Source organism: Tupaia chinensis, unplaced genomic scaffold, assembly GCF_000334495.1.
Source record: "Tupaia chinensis unplaced genomic scaffold, TupChi_1.0 Scaffold000077_1, whole genome shotgun sequence".
Taxonomy (NCBI): Eukaryota; Metazoa; Chordata; class Mammalia; order Scandentia; family Tupaiidae; genus Tupaia; species Tupaia belangeri.
Window position 1 is genome coordinate 1,450,123 of NW_006159538.1, and position 19,206 is coordinate 1,469,328.

The 19,206-nt window shown below is 38.6% G+C and overlaps 1 protein-coding gene across 3 annotated transcripts in view; it reads left to right on the forward strand.

Annotated features, from left to right (window-relative positions):
* PIK3C2A (phosphatidylinositol-4-phosphate 3-kinase catalytic subunit type 2 alpha) overlaps positions 1-19,206 on the forward strand; it is a 170,632-nt gene that overhangs the window by 67,423 nt on the left and 84,003 nt on the right. For all 3 annotated transcript variants that reach the window (XM_027768591.1, XM_006142496.3, XM_014584597.2), the window contains one exon: positions 2,951-4,081. In XM_027768591.1, coding sequence (XP_027624392.1) covers positions 3,011-4,081 — 1,071 coding nt within the window. In that variant the 5' untranslated portion in view covers positions 2,951-3,010. The remainder of the gene's footprint in view (positions 1-2,950; positions 4,082-19,206) is intronic.

Sequence of the window (19,206 nt, forward strand, 5' to 3'; positions counted from 1 at the left end):
GTCTGGTGGTTGGTGTTGGTATTTGTTGGAATTATCTCTCCTCATTCTCTCATACTCAGCATTCACATGGCAGTGAATACATTTCAAGAAAGGAAGGGGAAGCACAAGGCCTCTTAGACCTACTCTTAGAACACCCGTAGTGTCACTTCTACATTGTTCTATTCATCAAAACAAGTCACAGACCATCTTGGAACAAGCAAGTGCAATAGAAAAATAGACCTCACTTCCTTAGTGGGAGGAGGAAAAAACATCCATTGCAGAATGAGATGTATACTAGAATATGAGGAATTTGTGCCTGTTTCTTCCACCAACTTTGAAATGTGAAAATTTTCAGTTATGGCATCTGGGTTGAAAGAATCTCAGAGTAAACACCCATATACCTACCACCTTGACTCTACTTTTAACATTTTCTTATACTTGCCTTACCAGATATTTACCCATCTGTCATTCCTTTGTCTATCCACTATTCATTTTTTAAATGCATTTTAAAGTAAATTATGGATATTAGTACCTTCCTTTAAGTACTTTGTGCATTTTTAACAAGAGCTCAATATTTGTTTACAATTTTTTCTTTTGATATAAAATTTACATAAAATGAAGTATACAAATTTTTTTAAGAATTAATTTTATTTATTATTCTTTGTAATTTGCTGTAGATCATGAGAGAGAGAGAGAGAGAGAAAGTGAGCCACCAGGTTCAGGACTTGAACTGCAGTTGCCCATTTGGGAGTCCAGCGATGTAACCATTATGCTATCTACTGGTCCCATGATAAGCACTTTTAATTTATAGTAATTTAGAGAGAAATACTTTTCAGTTTAGAAACTTAGGAATTAAGACATTTGGAAAAGTTTTCACTTGTCCAAGGTTATGCAGCTTTAAACCAAGGGCGGGGGCTGGCCAGACCATAGCACAGCAGTACTGGAACTCCAGAAGTCCTAGCCCACCTAAGAAGTTCTGGTTTTACATCTGGAGTTCTTCCTGAACGTACCAGGTACATGTGCCAATGATCTGAGTCCGGCTAAAGCTGTGGTAGATTGCGGTCTGAAGGTCTTGATGGAGTGCCTGATCTTCTGTCTCTCTATCTCTTTTTCTGTCTCTCATAGAAGAAAGAAACTTTAAAGAAAAAAACAAAACAAAACAAAACAAAAACAGAAAACCAAGGTAGTGTGAACCTACATTTAACCACCGAGTCATATTGAACAGAAGCAGGAAATATGCCCTTTGTTACACAGCAAATAACCTTTTCATTTGTTGTTTTATTTCACAGCGTGATCTTGTTCTGAATTTTGCATTTGTCTTAGATAGAGGAGTATAAATTTTTACATTCTGGTTTATGAGAAAGTTTGAAAATTAACTGTCTTCTAGTCTTTTTAAGAATAAAATGCTTAAGTTTGAAAAGGAATGTGGTATTAATATAACTGTTGATTTAAGTGCAGATAATCAGAAGTGTGATGAAAACTATGTAATGAATTCAGTCATAATTTAACTTTTGAATGGACTATCACAGCTTCTTCTTATTTTAATTTTCAGAGGGTATGTGCACTCGCCAGAGAGAGAGGAAGAGAGAGAAAGCACACCCCACACACACACACACAATGAGGTAGTCCCGCAGCAGTCCCTTCTCCGTCTCTCCACCTGTCCAACCTCCAATGCCATGCAACTAGTGTATTTTTTTTGGAGAGGCTTCTGCTATAGGGCGCATGCGCTAGCCAGAGAGACAGAAAGTGAGAAATCACCCCCCAGGGGGGATGGCCACGCCGCAATCCCTTCTCCTCTGTTCTCCTCTCGGGATCTTAGGCACACACTCACACGTGCCTGGCATGACTTTTAAGCCACCAGGTCCGGGACATGACTACATGGAAATCCAGCGACATAGCCATTACGCTAACTGCTGGTTCCGCAACCAGTGTATTTTTCAAGCTGCTTGGGTCAAGGTTTGAACTGTGATCCACCATGTGGAATCCCGCTTCCTTAACTACTAGGCTCTAGGGTTGACCCTATTTAGCTTAAGAGTTTTATTCTAATCTATGTTGTATTACACATTTTTAGTATTTGTAGATTATTTTGATAATTTGTTCTTTTTTTTCCTTAACTAGGTATAGGCTGCTTTTATCAGTAATTGGCTTTTGAGTAATTTAACAAATAGCAAAATGTTGAAACTATTTGATTTGCTGTTTGCATAACAGTAAAGTAAACCCTATCTGAACTGCTGACAATACTCAACCAGCACTTAAGTCATTTCATGCAAAGAATATTGCCGTAAGTGCCAGTGGTTAATGGTAGGCATTGTGACAGCAGTAAAAGCTTCCTAAATTTGTTTACTGTGCCAGCTTTCATTTTAGGTCAGGAAATGGGGTAAAATTATATATGTCCCAAACATCTTTATCTAGCAGTGTATAAAGTAGTAAATGTTCCTTCACCCAGATTTCATTCTACTGTTAATATTATTGATCTTGGAGCCAGCAGGTGGCGTGGTAGTTGGGTCACTGGACTCTCACATGGCTAAGTGTGGTTAGGGTCCTGGACTTGACGGCTTGCTTTTTAACTTTTTCTGTCTCTCTCTGGTCAAATTAAAAATAATTATATATAAATTTTAAATTATAAATAAAGTAGTGTACTTTTTCTTTCTTTCTTTCTTTTGGAGAACCAGAAAGAGACAGACAGAAAGTGAGAAATCACCACCTCATGGGGGATGGCCACGCTGTAGTCCCTTCTCCTCCATTCTCCTCTCGGGATCTTAGGCACGCACATGCATGAGTTTAAGCCACCAGGTCAGGGCTTGAACCATGGCTGACTACATGGGAGTCCAGCGACATAGCCATTACAGCCCCATAGTGTATTTTTTGTAAGTGACTTTATATTCTAAATCATTATGGGGTAGGTTGCAAACAAATAAACTTATTTGTGTTTAAGAAATCTAATAGAATATTATGTTTATTTTATTTGTAGGTCTTGCTAATTCATAAGCTACAAGAAAAAAAATAGATTGGGGAAGGTTTGGTCTATTTAATGGACATGGCTCAGATATCCAGCAGCAATGGATTTAAACAAAATTCATCTTCACATCTAGAATCAACAAGAACATCAGATGTGGACAAAGAAGAAGCATTGCAGATGGAAGCAGAGGCTTTAGCAAAACTGCAGAAGGATAGACAAGGAACTGACAACCAGAGAGACGTTGAGTTGTCAAGCAGCAACAGACAAAAAGCACAAGTTTTTAACAAACAGGATTATGATCTCATGGTATTTCCTGAATCAGATTCCAAAAAAAGAGCAGTAGATATTGATGTAGAAAAACTCACCCAAGCTGAACTTGAGAAACTGTTGCTAGATGACAATTTTGAGACTAAAAAGACACCTGCATTACCAGTTACTCCTGTTCTGAGCCCTTCGTTTTCAGCACAGCTCTATCTTAGACCCACTATTCAGAGAGGACAATGGCAACCTGGCTTATCTGGGCCTTCCAATTATACTTTACCTTCTATTTATCCTTCAGCTTACAGTAAACAGGCTGCATTCCAGAATGGCTTCAATCCAAGAATGCCTACTTTTCCACCTACAAAACCTGTATATTTAAGTCTTCCGGGACATTCTCCATACTTTTCATATCCTTTGACACCTGTCACACCTTTTCATCCTCAAGGAAGCTTACCTATCTATCATCCAGTAGTCAGTCCTGACATGGCAAAACTATTTGACAAAATAGCTAGTACATCTGAATTTTTAAAAAATGGGAAAGCAAGGACTGATTTGGAAATAAATGCAAAAGCTACAGTTAGCAATCTACAGGTATCCCCAAAATCTGAAGATATCAGTAAATTTGACTGGTTAGACTTGGATCCTCTAAGTAAGCCAAAAGTGGACAATGTGGAAATATTAGATCATGAAGAGAAAAATGTTCCAAGTTTGCTAGCAGAAGATCCTTGGGATGCTGTTCTTCTTGAAGAAAGATCACTTGCAAGTTGTCACCTTGAAAGAAAGGTGAATGGAAAATCTCTTTCTGGGACAACTGTAACAAGAAGTCAGTCTTTAAATATTCGAACAACTCACGTTACAAAAGTCCAGGGCCAAATGTCTCAGGTATACTCTTTTCTTACTAACTTCTGAAACACTGTAGAATAACAGAGTTCAAATTTGTATGCATATTTTATTAGGAAAAAAGAAATGTTTTTCATTTCGTATCATGTTTTTCTTTGCTCTTAAGTATACTTCGATTCTTTCTTTCTTTAGAGATTTTTGCTATAGGGCATGTGCACTCACCAGAGAGACAGAGAGACAGAAAGCAAAAAATTACTTTCCAGGAGGAATGGCCACACCACAGTCCCTTCTCTTTTATTCTCTTCTTGGGATTTTGGGCATGCATGCATATATGACTGGCGTGAGTTTTAAGCTTCTGGGTCCGGGACTCCAACCATGGTCAACTACTTGGGAGTACAACGATGTAACCATTATACCATCTGCTGGTCCCAAGATAAGTTTTTTTTTTTTCCATTTGTCTCTCCATATCTTATGTGATCCCTTCTTTCTCTTCCTTATATCTTTTATTTTGGTCTTTAACTCTATTATAGAAATTTTTATGCATTTCGTTTTGTTGTTGTTAAATATGAATGAATGAGAGAGAGAGAAAGACTCCAGGGAAACAGGAGAAAACCTCTTTTTTTATTTTTTAATTTTATTTATTTATTTTTTGGAAAGGTTTTTGCTAATAGGGCGTGTGCGCTTGCCAGACAGAGAGCAGAGAGACAGAAAGCGAGAAATCACCCCCCAGGGGGGATGGCCATGCCGCAATCCCTTCTCCATTCTCTCGGGATCTTGGGCATGCACGCACACGCGCCCGGTGTGAGTTTTAAGCCACCGGGTCCTGGACATGAACCGCGGTCGACTACATAGGAGTCCAGTGACATAGCCATTATGCTAACTGCTGGTCACAGGAGAAAACCTCTTTAAAGGACCCTCCTTGGGCCAACAGGTGGCATAGTCGTTAAGGCACTGAACTCCCACATGGCCTATTGTGGTTCAAGTTCTGGCCCTGGTGGCTTGCTTTCTCACTTCCTCTCTGTCTCTCTCTGTCTCTCTCTGGTCAAATTAAAAAATAATAACAAAATTTAATAAATAATTCTTAAAAAATATCTTTTTAGAAAAGGACCATCCTTGGGACCAGCAGATGGTGTCCATTGCTGACTCCCATGCAGTAGACTGTGGTTTAAGTTCTGGACCTGGTGGCTTAAAGCTCATGCTGGTTGCATGTGTGTGCATGCCCAAGATTCTGAGAGGAGAATGGAGGCTTATAAGGGGTTGTGCCATCCCCTGGGGTGATTTCTCACTTCCCGTCTCTCCTGCTAGCGTATGTGCCTATAGCAAAAATCTCTCTTAAATAAAAAGCAAAAGCAAAACAAAAACAAAAAGGACCCTCCCTTAAACACACATATTGATAACAATAAAGAATGAAACTTTAGCTGATAGGGTATAGTTGCTAAGTTCTTGTGGTCTTCCTATCTGGAACAATTAAGGGGTTGAGTAGAAAGGATGTCTTCCCTCGAAAAAGAGGCAGCAGGGTTTAGACTTTTCATCCCCAAATATAGCCATTTTTAGGTTTGTGTTTATAGAATATGTGGATTCTGGGAGTGTTTGAGCCTGCTCTCATCTAGTGTAAATTATATCATTCAGCTAATTAGATTAGTACCTTGGCATTAGGAGCCAACTAGCATTTAGGGAAAAGGAAAGAATGAGTTTTGTGTGATTTGGGTGGGGTTCATGTTGAATTGTTGCCTTTAAAAGCCATTTTGGATGTCTGGGAAAGGAAGGAGGAGGTGTTACAGTTTAAAGAAAATGATGAGAATATTTTAGATGACATCAGAATCCAGAAAAAAAATTTTTTTTTCTAGAAAGAGATATTTTGCTATATGGCACATGCACTCATCAGAAAAACAGAAAGTGATAAATCACCCCTAGTGGGGATGGTCACGGCCACAATCCGTTCTCTTCCATACTCCTCGGGATCTTGGACGTGCATACACATGCCCTTGGTGGTTTCTGGGTCTGAGACTGGAGCCGTAGTCGACTATGGAAGTCTAGTGACATAACCATTATGCTATTCGCTGGTCCCCAGAATCCAGAAAAGTCTTAACCAGTTTTCTAAATATGTTTTCAGCTTAACTCACACTAAGAAATACATTTTAAGTTCTCTTAAACTTTTCAATACTATTTACAAACTTAGGAAAATACTTCTTAATATTTTTTTATTTAAAAATCATAAGTTAATTACACATTTTAAATTAGAATCATAACCTGTGAAATTATTCTCTCAATATTCCATGCCTTCCTTCATGTAATTTTGTTTTGTTTTGTTTTAAACAAAATAACAATAATAATTTTCTGAACTTTTGGAAAGAGAAGGGGAAACACTAAGCCAAGGATCTTCCAGAAAAGTGGGGATATTGATACACTTTGGCGTGGAATTGATGGGTCATATGATAATTGTGTTTCTCTTTTGAGGAACCACCAAACAGTTTTCCATAATGGCTGTACCATTTTATATTTCCACCACCAGTGTAGAAAGATCTCAGATTTGCCACATCTTCTCCAACACGAGTTATCCATTTTTAAAATCATAGCCTTAAAAATGGACAGTGGCGTTTCATTGTGGTTGATTTGCATATCCCTGATAACTAGTGATTTTTTAATTGGCCATTTTTTTTTTTCACTACAGGGTGCGTGCGCTCGCCAGACAGACAGAGACATAGAGACAGAAAGCGAGAAATCACCCCCCAGGGGGGATGGTCATGCCACAATCCCTTCTCCTCCATTCTCCTCCCGGGATCTTGGGCACGCACGCACACGCGTCCGGCGTGAGTTTTAAGCCACCGGGTCCGGGACATGAACCGCGGTCGACTACGTGGGAGTCCAGCGACGTAGCCATTACGTTAACTGCTGGTTCCCTTAATTGGCCATTTTTACCTTCTTTAAAGAAATGTCCAAGTCCGTTGCCCATTTTTAAAAAAAATTATATTATTTATTTATCTATTTTAATTTGACCAGAGTGGGGCAGAATCAAAGGGGGAGACAAAGACAGACAGAGAGAGAGAGAGAGAGAAAGAAGGGAGGGAGGGAGGGAGGGAATGAAAAAGCAAGCCACCAGGTCTGGGACTGGAACCGTGGTTGGCCATGTGGGAGTCCAGTGCCCCTAATTGCTATACCACCTGCCAGCCCCGCTTTGCCTATTTTAAAAATTGGATTGTTCCCTGTCAGAATGGTGAAGATTAAAAATACAAAAAATGGTAAGTATTGGTGAGGTTGTGGTGAAAGGGAAACTCTCCTACACTGTTGGTGGGGATGTAAATTGGTCCAGTCACTGTGGAACACAATATGGAAGGATTTCAAAGATCTACAAATAGAACTGCCATATGATCCAGCAGTTCCACTCCTGGGTATATACCCAAAGAACAGGAGAATGTGTCAGAAAAGCACATTAGTGTTTATTGTGGCATTATTCATGATTGTTAAGACATGGAGCCACCCCAAATGTCTATAAACACTTGTAAACAAATGGATTGAAAACATGTGGCACATATTTTCTGTGGAATACTACTCAGCCATAAAAAGTAAGACCCTGACATTTGATAGAAAGTGGTTGAATACGGACGATTTATTGCTGAGTGAAGCAAGCCAGGCTATGAAAGAGAGATACTGTGTATCTCCACTTAATATATACCGACCATGCGCATTCTGTGGTAGAGACTGAAAGATTGGAGGACATAAAAACAGTTAAAATAGTTATGGACGTTGGAGACAGTGCAAGAGGAGGGTGGGAGAGGGGAATAGTTGTAGGGAAGGAAATCAGGGAGGAGAAAGAAAGGCAATACATTTGTGGGACACAGAAATGGTTTATTACCTGTTGATGATAACGTGTGTAGTATTCTTAACTAAACTGATCTGACATGTATTTTATGTTGGCTTAATTTTCTTGACAAGTCATATGATGTATCACAATCAAATGTTTAAAAAAAAATAAGGATAGTAATAAATAAATAATATAAAATTGGGTTGTTCATAACAGCCAAAAAGTGGAAACAAACCAAATGTCCATAAATTGATGAATGAATAAACAAAATGTTTATCCACACAGTGGAATACTATTCATCTACAAAATGGAATGAACTCTTGATACATAATACGATATGAATGAACCTTGAAAACCTATTAAGTGAAAGAAACCAAATGTAAAAGACTACATATTGTCTGATTTCATTTATAAGAAATGTCCAGAAAGAGTATATCCATAGGGAATAAAAGATTAGTGTTTGCCAGGGGCTGAGGGTGAATAAGGAATAATTGTTTAATGGATTCAGACTTACTTTAGTGGTGATAAAAATATTCTGGAGTTAGATGGTAGCTTCTAGGGTTGTACAATGTTGTGAATGAACAGAAAGTGACTAAACTGCACATCTTAAAATGATTGGTTTAAAATTATTAATTTTTTAAGAAGATTTTTGCTATAGGGTATGTGCATTCACTGGAGAGACAGAGACAGAGAAAGAGAAAGTCAGAAATCACCCTATGGGGAAGGGGGGGTGATGCCCACACTGCAATCTCTTCTCCATTCTCCTCTTGGGATCTTGGGCACACACGCACATGTGCCTGGCGTGAATTTAAGCCACTGGATCCAGGACTCAAACCGCGGTCGACTGCATGGGAGTCCAGTGATGTAACCATTATGCCATCTGCTGATCCCTTAAATGATTAATTTATGTTCTGTGAATCTTCCTCAGTGGTGCGAGGTGGGGATGACAGACACTGGTATCTGTAATTCTCCCATTCTGGGAGGCCATCAGGTAGTTTCATGGTTAAGGCACTGGACTCCCACATGGCAACTGTGGTTTAAGTTCTAGACCTGGTAGCTTGCTTTCTCTCTTTCTGTTTCTCTCTCTCTGTCTCTTTCTGGTCAAATTTTATAGTAACAATAATAAATAATTCTAAAAATAACAGTCCAGGTCATCACAAGTTATATAAAATAAAAAATAAATAAAAATATCCCATTTTGCAGTGTAGGGTCACTGCTGTGTTCACATTTGAACTGGTATTCTGATGGAGAGATCCCTCCCCAACTGCGGGTCTCTTTTTTATATTTTAAGCATGAGAGTAACTAATTCTGTGTTTGATACTATGTAATCTAAATATGGATATCACTTGGAGAAAGAGCAACCACTTAGAACCTAAAAATATTAGAATATGGAAAGTTCCAGAAAAGGAAGTCCCTGATTCTATTCACAGCAGAACTTAGGCTCAACCCTCCCACTGGTAGAAGGCTGAGCTCCAATTGTCCAGGCAACCCAGAGTGAACATCGAGGTCCCTTTCTAGCAGTATTGCCCCTCATATCACAGTCTGTATGCATTCACTACTCTATAATGTCTACATATAGCCACTGTATAGATTTATCTTTGATATGTTTACAAAAGGCTTTGATTTATTTCATTATCTCTGTATCTTACATTCTAATCTTCCCAGTGTTAAGAAGTCATTTACCCACTAAGGGTAACAGATTATCCCTCGGTGAGCCGAGATGATTATTTCAGGTACACGGCAGTACTCACCCTAAACAAGCTGAGGTCTGGGTAGATAGGTTATTTACTGTCCAAAGATCAAAGACTAGGACTCAGAACCTAAAAGCTTACGTGATTTTTATCTGTGTTGTATGTTCAAATTAACCTCTTTTTTTATAGTCACTATGATAGTGGAGAGTTCACAATCCTTTGAAGTCAGAGTGGTCCATCCATACTGTATAGTTGAGGAAACCGAGATGTAAAGAAAGTTGGAATTTTGTTAATATTTTAGTGTAGGGGCCAGCAGGTGGCATGGTCGTTGAGGTGCTGGACTCCCACATGGCCAACTGGTTCATGTCCCAGACCTGGCAGTTTGCTTTCTCATTTTCTTTCTCTTTCTTTTTCTCTGGTGAGTACACATGCCCTATATCAAATTAGAAAAAAATCATAGTAAATAAAACTAAATAAATCTTTAAAAATATATTTTAGTGTGAGAATGGTATTGCAGTTGGTTAAATGGGATTTTATATTTTAGGTATGCATATTGAAGAATTTACAAATGAAATGAATAAATTACTGATTAATAGGTGAGATGTTGGGGTTTGGGGGATTATAGATAAAACAGGATTGGCTATGTGCTGATAATGGTTGAAGCTGGTGATGGATGTATAAATATTCATTATATTATTCTAATCTTGTGCATGTTTAAAATTTTTGATATTGGGCCAACTAGTGGTGTAGTGGTTAAGGCAGCTGGATCCAGATGGCTGACTATTTCAGTTTAAGTCTCTGGTTCAGTGCCTTGAAAAACACTCCACACTCTTGTGCGTGCATGTCCACAATCCCAGAAAGAAATGAAGATGAGATTTGGTTTGATCATTTCTCATGAGAAGTGCTTTTCTCTCTCTCTCTCTCAGGCAAGCTCATGGAGAAAGCAAATAGAGGTCAAGGAAGGGGCCACAGAATTATTTGTAAGAAGCAAATCTCTGGTATTCAAACCTATCTAACTCTAAAGCCCTATTTAAGTTCCAGTACTTTTGAAGTAGTAAGTTCTTGACATAAGAGATACTCGAACATGGGTTACATAATCAGTTCCAAAACTTAGTTGTGCGGCACAGTGTTCTGAAGGGTTTAGGCCTACTCAGTCCTGGTTTTAGGGGTGAGGAGTGTGGAATCTGAGGAGAAAGATAGGCTTTTTCAAAACTTGCCCTAACCGATCCTGATGTAGCCAGTATGCCACTCCCTTGGACTGGCATTTGGGACTCTTCACCAGATGACTTTAAAATTTCATCCTATCTTAGAAACCTATGGAGATGGAATGTGACAAGGACAAATAGCAAAGTGTAAAAATAAAGTAAGTACCTTAGGAACAGTTTCTTTTCAGCTCCAGTCCTGTAACTTAGTTTACTACTGTTCTTTGGCAAAATTCAACTTTCTTTCCCTGATGCCCTCTTTAGACTGGACTCATCTAGTTCAGTACATGTATTCTCTACTCTTACCTTTGGTAGAGCAGGGTTGTCACACACGCGCACACACATTTTCCCACATCTTTTCATGCACATTTAAAAAAATTATACATTTTTAAAATTCACATGTCTTTACAATGTACAACATGGTACAGCATGAATACAGTGCATATTATCGTCAAAGACACAACCATATACATTATCATCTTCTGTGTTTGTTAAATGTTTCATTTTTTCATGCTCTCTCTCTCACCCCCTTCACATGCATTTTTAATATTTATCACAGTACCATCTTGATATTTCTTACTCAGGGTGCCTTCTGAAAGTATCTTATAGGAATGAAAATAGGCAGTTTCCCCAAAGATGAGAAAACATTCACCTAGCAAGATCCAAGTAACTGAGTCATGTAGTTGTAGAGAACTACTAGTTTTCCAGACTCTAGGAATTAATTAACCAACCTGCTGGGCAGGATCAGTTTTAGCAGAATCATGTTCCTAGATTTTAGTTAAAGTATGAGGGAAGGATTCAAAGAGTTAGCAAATGGTTTATGAGAGACAGGAGTCAAAGCCAGGTAAGCAAAAATAACATGACCTGGTCAGCTGGTCAGTCAGAGCCAGTGTAGCACGTCAGCAGCTTTAGTATTAGCACACTCTGAATTGATATAGCTTAGGCTACCCACCCAGTCTTAAAGGAATCAGCATGGCTGAGGAGTTTATCAGCTCTGAATCATAAGGTTATGCTCTTGTCTATTAAGATCCCATCTAATTATTTGAGCATCAGAAGTCTTTTTTTTTTTGGAGAAGTTTTTGCCATAGGGCGCGTGCACTTTCCAGACAGAGACAGACGGAGAGACAGAAAGCGAGAAATCACCCCCAAGGGGATGGCCACGCTTCAGTCCCTTCTCCATTCTCATCTTGGGATCTTGGGCATGCACATGCACCCGGTGTAAGTTTAAGTCACTGGGACTCGAACCGTGGTCGACTACATGGAAGTCCAGTGATATAGCCATTACACTAACTGCTGGTCCCAATTTGAGCATCAAATTCTAAGAGAGTCTACCAGTAAACTAAAGTATGGCTTGAACAGAGAACACTACAGTGTTCAAGATCTGTTGGGTCATTAGGAAAGTCATGATACATTTTTGCATTAAAAACAAATAAAAAAGAGAGACCAGCAGTTGGCACAATGCCTGTGTTGCTGGACTCCTAGGTAGTCATCTGTGGTTCAAGTCCTGACCTGGTGGCTTAAACTCACGACAGGTGCATGTGCGTTCGTGCCCAAAATCCCAAGACGAGAATAGAGGAGAAGGGATTGCAGTGTGGCCACCCCCCCCCAGTTTCTTGCTTTCTGTCTCTTTGGTGAGTGCACACACCCTATAGCAAAAACCTCTCAAAAAGAAAAAAAGAAGAATAAAAAAAAAATATGTCATGACTTCCCTAACAACCTAATAGAAGTTATGTCATTTAAGGAACAGTTGAAAAAATTGGAGATATTTTGCTTGAAGAAGAAAATATTAATTGGAGATAATTCACTCCAGATCTGAGTTTCTTTGCCTGTGAAATAAAGTTGGTTAGATTAGGTAATTTCTGAGATATTTTTTAGGAAAAATATTTAAAATATGGGAAGTTGTCATGTAAAAGAGGAAATGGACTTTTTAATATTTTGTATTTTGAACATGGATTTTCAAACCAGTTCAGAAATTAGAATACTTCCAAGTCTGTGTTCTTGTAAAACAGGATGAAATATTGATATACTGAATTGTTCAACATATTAAATATGTTATTTTGTGTTATATTAGGGAACAGTTTATGCTGGATTTTTAAACGTTTCTTTCCTTTTTTTTTTTTTAAGAATTATTTCATTTTATTTAACTTTAATTTGACCAGAGAGGGACAGAGTGAGAGAACGAGAGAAAGTGAAAAAGCAGGCCGCCAACTCCAGGACTTGAACTGTGATCGGCCATGTAGGAATCCAGTGCCCTTAACAACCACACCACCTGCCGGCCCCTAAGTTACTTGCTTGAGAGAGAGAGAGAGAGAAACAGGCACCCTTGACAAGGTCTTGCTGCACCATGGTCCTTTCTCCAGCCTTCCACTCAGTCTGCATCACAGAAATGCTCAGGTTGACTTGGGACCCTAACTCAGGGCCTTCCCATATGATTCCAGCATCATCTGCACCGCCATGCTGGGCTGCGATAGATTTTAACAGAGATGGTAGTAGCAGAAAAGCTCAAGACAGATCAAGTCCTGGAGCCAGCAGAGATGTCATGGTGGTTAAGGTGTTGGACTTCCACATGGCCAACCACGGTTCGAGTCCCAGACTCTGCAACTTGAAAATTGCTGTATAAGTGTGCATGCATGCATACCCAAAATCCCAAGAGGAGAATGGAGGAGAAGGGATTGCAGCATGGCCATCCCCCCTAGAGGGTGATTTCTCACTCTCCTTCTCTTTGTCTCTCTCTCTCTCTGGCAAATGCAAAAACCTAAAAACAAGCAAAAACAAGTCCTATGTGTTTATATTTTTCCATAACCTGAGAAATTCAATTTAGTAACTTAATTTGAAAATCCAGTGTTCCAAAAAGTAGAACAAGGACCAATGGGGAATGATATTCAAGGGGCCAGGTTTTATGGTAATAGTCTAGAAAAGAACTTATAAACCACCATTTCAGAATTGTTGCTCACAGGTTATAAGCACAGTTAGTAGAATCATTTGATCAGAGTTTTGGTGTTCACCTATTAGAAATGCTGCAGGAGTAATTTTCATGTTCAAAGAAAAGTTCTAAGGCTTTTTATTCTAAGATTTTATTATTTTGTTTGTGTAAAAGATGATAATGTTTGGTTTCATATAGACTAAAAAGGGGAGATAAATAGATCACTAGTTAATAGACTGGGTTTGGAAATCCGTGGCACAATTCATTGGCATTGTTTTTAGTTTTCACACATGCTATTCATCCCTGTCTATTTATAAACTTTTCCTTGAGGTTCATATTTTTCGTTGGAAAATATTGCAGTGCTTTTTATTTTTATCTTTATTTATTTTATATTTTTTGCAGTGCTTTTTAAAGAGTAACTGCCTTACATACTTTAACTGTTCATTTCCTGTAAGAATTTTGTGTTTTGTAATAAAAGCTTAACTCAGAAGGGTATTTTTCTTCTCACTCAGCAAGCTTACTTCCTGTTTCCTTCTAGTGTCTTTTGTTCGGTTAATAATAATCTAAATACTTTTTTTTGTGATCCAAACAAGGGAAAAACAAAACTTAAAGCTCTATCCTCTGGCAATTTAAGTTCAAATCAGACCTTTATTTATTAGCTGTGAATTAGCTACTGTGAGCAGATTTCAAAGATTTTAGTAATGGATCAAATTATTTTCATCGAAGTGGTTTTACAAAGTTCTGTGGATATTGACACTCTAAAAAATTTAATTATATTAACATTCTATCCAGAGTGGCCAAATGTCTACCACTAATTTTAAAGAAGAGGAAAGTTAAACAAAACCTGATTTTAATTCCTAGCTAAGTGTATTTGAATAGCTCACTTATGTCCCTTTATAAAGTAAAAAATAAGAATGTATTCAACTTTGTTGTTAATAGTAACTGATACATTTAGTATTGATACTTATAGTATATGTTTTCAAAGCTGTGTTCTGTCTCCTTCCAGGTAATATGACATGAACCTTCAACATGTACAGGTCTAAGGCTTTCCCATATTCTTGTGACTGCTTTGCAGAATATGTACTGAACCTTTTTGTGAACTTTCACTCCTTTCCTTAAACCCACAAATCTACCTTTGCAACTTCTCTAGTAGATGGCCTTTCTACCTTTTTTTTCTTTTCACTGAGGTCAAGGCCATTTATTGTGAGAACTCTCCCACCTTGCATTTCCCTCTGGGTTCTGGTTTGAAAGTAAGAAATATTTTTCCCATTTCTAAAACTTAGCCTTTTCACCTTTTTTCTTGTTCTCATTCCCTGTATTCCCCAAAGTCATCACTCTTTAAAGAAGAATTTATATTTACTTCCTTTCCAGTCTCTTGCTATCCTTCTCATTCCTCTCATGTTGCATGAGTGTATTTCTGGTAACATTAATACTAGCAGCCAATTAATTTACCATATTCACTGTCTAGCCCTTTCGCGCTATGTGTGTGTGTGTGTGTGTGTGTGTGTATACATACATATATATATATGTATACACGTTAAAGAATCCTTTTTTTTTTTCCTTTTTCTTTTTTTTTGGAGAGGTTTTTGCTATAGGGCGCGTGCGCTCGCCAGACAGACAGAGAGAGACAGAGAGACAGAAAGCAGGAAATCACCCCGCAGGGGGAATGGCCACACCGCAATCCCTTCTCCTCCATTCTCCTCTCGGGATCTTGGACATGCATGCACACGCACCCGGCGTGAGTTTAAGCCACCAGGTCTGGGACTTGAACCGCTGTCTACTACGTGGGAGTCCAGCGACATAGCCATTATGCTAACTGCTGGTCCCATCTTCCTGTGATCTTTGACTTGTTTAGACTTTATTTATTTACTACCAGCGAGCATATGTACGCACATTCCAGAGAGAGACATAGAAGGAGAGGGAGAAAGCACCTCTAACTGGGGCATGGTCATGTTGTAATCCCTTCTCTATTTTATCATCTTTTCGGAATTTGCGGCATCCATGCACACATGCTTGATGTGTTTCTCAAGCTACCAAGGCAGTGATTTTTTTTTCTTTTTTTGGAGAGGTTTTTGCTATCGGGTGTGTGCAATTGCCAGAAAGAGAGAGACAGAAAGCAGGAAATCACCCCCCGAGTGGAATGGCCACACCACGGTCCCTTCTCCATTCTCCTCTTGGGATCTTAGGCATGCATGCACATTTGCTCAGTGTGAGTTTAAGCCACCAGGTCTAGGACTCGAACTGCAGTCAACTACATGGGCATCCGGCGACATAGCCATTATGCCATCTGCTGGTCCCAGGGCAGGGATTTAAATCACACAGTTGGCCATGTGGGATCCAGTTCCTTTAATCACTAGGTCACAGGATTGGCCTATCTAGCCTTTAAGCATAGGCATTTTTTCAACTGTTTTGTTCTTGATTGTCTTTAATAGCTTTTGTTCCTCTTTGGCCGGTGCTTAATATTTTGATTTTAATAATTATTTAATATCATTTATTATTATTTAATTTGTTACAGGACATGTGTGTTCACCAGAGACATGGGGGTGGAGGAAGGAGTGAGAAAATAAGCTGCCAGATCTGAGACTCAAACTATGGTTGGCCATGTGGGAGTCCAGTATGTTAACTGCCATTAGCCCCGGTCAATGCCTTATTTTTGAGGCCCTGTGTTCTTATATTGAAAGCTGCTGGTCAGAATACTTACAGCAATGTATACTCTTGGGATGCTTGGCTGTATGAGGTTGAGATGCTTTGATGGTTAATTTTATGTGTCAACTTGACTAGGCCATAGAGTGCCCAAACATTCTGAATATGTCTCTGAAGATTTCTGAGTGAGACTGACATTTGAATTGGTTGATTGGGTGAAGCAAGTTACCCACTGAATGTGGGTGAGCCCCATCCAGTCAGTTGAATGCCTGAAGACTGACCCTCCCACAAGTAAAGGGGAAATTCTTCCTGTTTGATTAACTGACTGAGCTGGAACTGATTTTTTTTCCCTGCCTTTGAACTCAAACTGAAACAGCTCTTCCTGAGTTTTGAGCCTGCCAGACTTACTCTGGCCCTATAACATTGGCTCTCCTGTATTTCTGCTTTACCAACTGTAGATTTTAGGATTTGTCAGCCTCCTAATTTCATGAGCCAATTCTTTATAATAAATTTCTTTGGATAGATGTCCCAGTTGTATGCTCAGCAAGAGCAGTGCTTTATGTATCCCCCAGCTGCTGTGGCCAAGTGATTCTCTCTGTGACCCTGATGCATGCTGACAGCAATTAGCAGAGAGAAATTTCCCTAAGCAAAATTATAGAAACTCGGTGAATTCCAGATCTATATCTGTAGCTCTGGAATAGAATTTTAGAATAGAAAATTTTAGATGATGATCTAAATATCAACATGGATTTTCAAGTTACCAGAGAACTCAGTTTTTTCCTTGCAAACTTTCTTTGTTCCATGTATTGGCTGATGGCATTAGCAGTTTTTCTAACTGATTATCATATGTCTTTTTCAGTCATTAAAAAGTGTCAGAGGATATTAACTATTAAATATTAACTATTTGCAGACCTCACTTCTAAAGAACATGGGCTAAAAGTAAGAAGACAAGATGTGAGTCTGTGTAGAGAGACTCACATCTTGTCTTCTTACAGAGCCTTGAGTGCTGTGTAAGAAAAAATTTGTACAAGACCAGTGAGGAGGGACCAGCAGTTAGCGTAATGGCTATGTTGCTGGACTCCGACGTAGTCGAGCGCGGTTCACGTCCCGGACCCAGTAGCTTAAATTCACGCCGGGCGTGTGTGCATGCGTGCCCAAGATCCTGAGAGGAGAATGGAGGAGAAGGGATTGCAGCATGGCCATCCCCCCTGGGGGGTGATTTCCTGCTTTCTGTCTCTCTATCTGTCTCTGTCTGGCGAGCTCATGCGCCCTATAGCAAAAACCTCTCCAAAAAAAAAAAAAACAGTGAGGAAAAGAGATGTTTGTGTGGAGTTGAGGGGTGAGGTAGGTTGAGAAAGTAGTTATAGAAATATACATTTATTTGTTCCAGTATGAGTAGAGGGGAAAAAAATGAATGAATTAGGGTGAAATAATTAGAAGCTCAGCTAATTATTTAAAGTCTTTGTGGAGGGAAAATTTGAGTTAACTCTACAGATTCCATTATTACTTTGATGTTTAACTAGAGAAATAATCACTGTGATCCATTTCTGTTGTCAGCCAAAACTCATAACCTGCTTGAAAGGAAGGACCTAATTCACGAAAGGCACTACCAAAGCATAGAACATTTTTTATTTAAAAAAATCTAAAAATGCCAGTAAGGAGATTTATAAATGTTTTTAAAATAAGTAAAACATGAAGAGTAGAGTTCTTCATGGAAAGATGATTACTGGATCAAGCAAAATAGGTTTTATTTATTTAATATGTTTTTTAATTTCAAGAAAAGCAGTTTTAGCTTTAATAAATCAAACAAATGCTAAGGAATTTTGCTTAAAACTTAAAGCCAGATACATGAACCTACTGGCAGCTCAAGACAGGACAAAAATCCTTCAAACTGGAAAACAAGAAGAAAGTCAGCGATGTTTTAGTCAAAAGTCATAAAATTCTATTTCACCAGTTCAGTCTCATGTACTTTATCTTGTGTTGTGGTTCAATTTTCCTGATTTAATTCTGGGATATAATATTCACCTCCAGACTTGTCCCTATGATTAAGTTGGCCATTTTCTTAATTTTCAAACTCTTATTTCTATGTATCTGTATTTAATTTTCCTGGTATAGCATTCCCTTGAGAACTTCTTGGAGATCTGGTCTGGTGTTGGTAAATTCTTCCAGGTTTTGTTTATCTGAAAATGTTCTTGCCTTTTCTTCCCATATGAAGGATAATCTTGCTGGGTACAGTATTCTTGGTTAAAATTGCTTTTTCCTTAACATTTTGAATATATTATCCCATTCTTTCTTTGCTCTTAATATTTCCAATGAGAGATCTGCTGTTAGCCTGATGGGATATCCTTTGTAGGTAACTTGCCGATTCTCTCTTGCCAATCTTAGTATCTTGTCTCTGTCTGTGGTTTTGGTCAATCTGGGTATAACATGTCTTGGAGAAGATCTTGGGTTGATTCTATTTGGGATCCTTTATATTTCTTGGGACTGAGTCTTTGAATGCAGGATTTCATGGAGTAGATTATCAATGTCCTTATGAGTCTCTTTGCCTTCTGGGATACCAATTATCCAGATGTTTGGACATTTGATAGTATTTCTCATGTATTCTCATTTTTGGGGGCAATTTTCTCAGTCTTCAAGGTGGATTTTTCTAGGCCAGTGATTTTATCTTCTACATCTGAGATTTGATTTTCTGTATGATCTAATTTCCTTTTAATACTTTCAGGGGAGGTATTGACTTCCTGTATTATAGCCTTCATCTCTAACAGGTCCATTTGATTATTTTTATAGTGTGTATTTCCTCTTTTAGATCTTAGAAGAATTTCCTTACCTTCTGGAACTTGTCAGCTCCTTTTTCCTGCCTCTTCTGCAGTTCGTTGTTTCCCATCTCTGTTAGCTTTGTCACTATG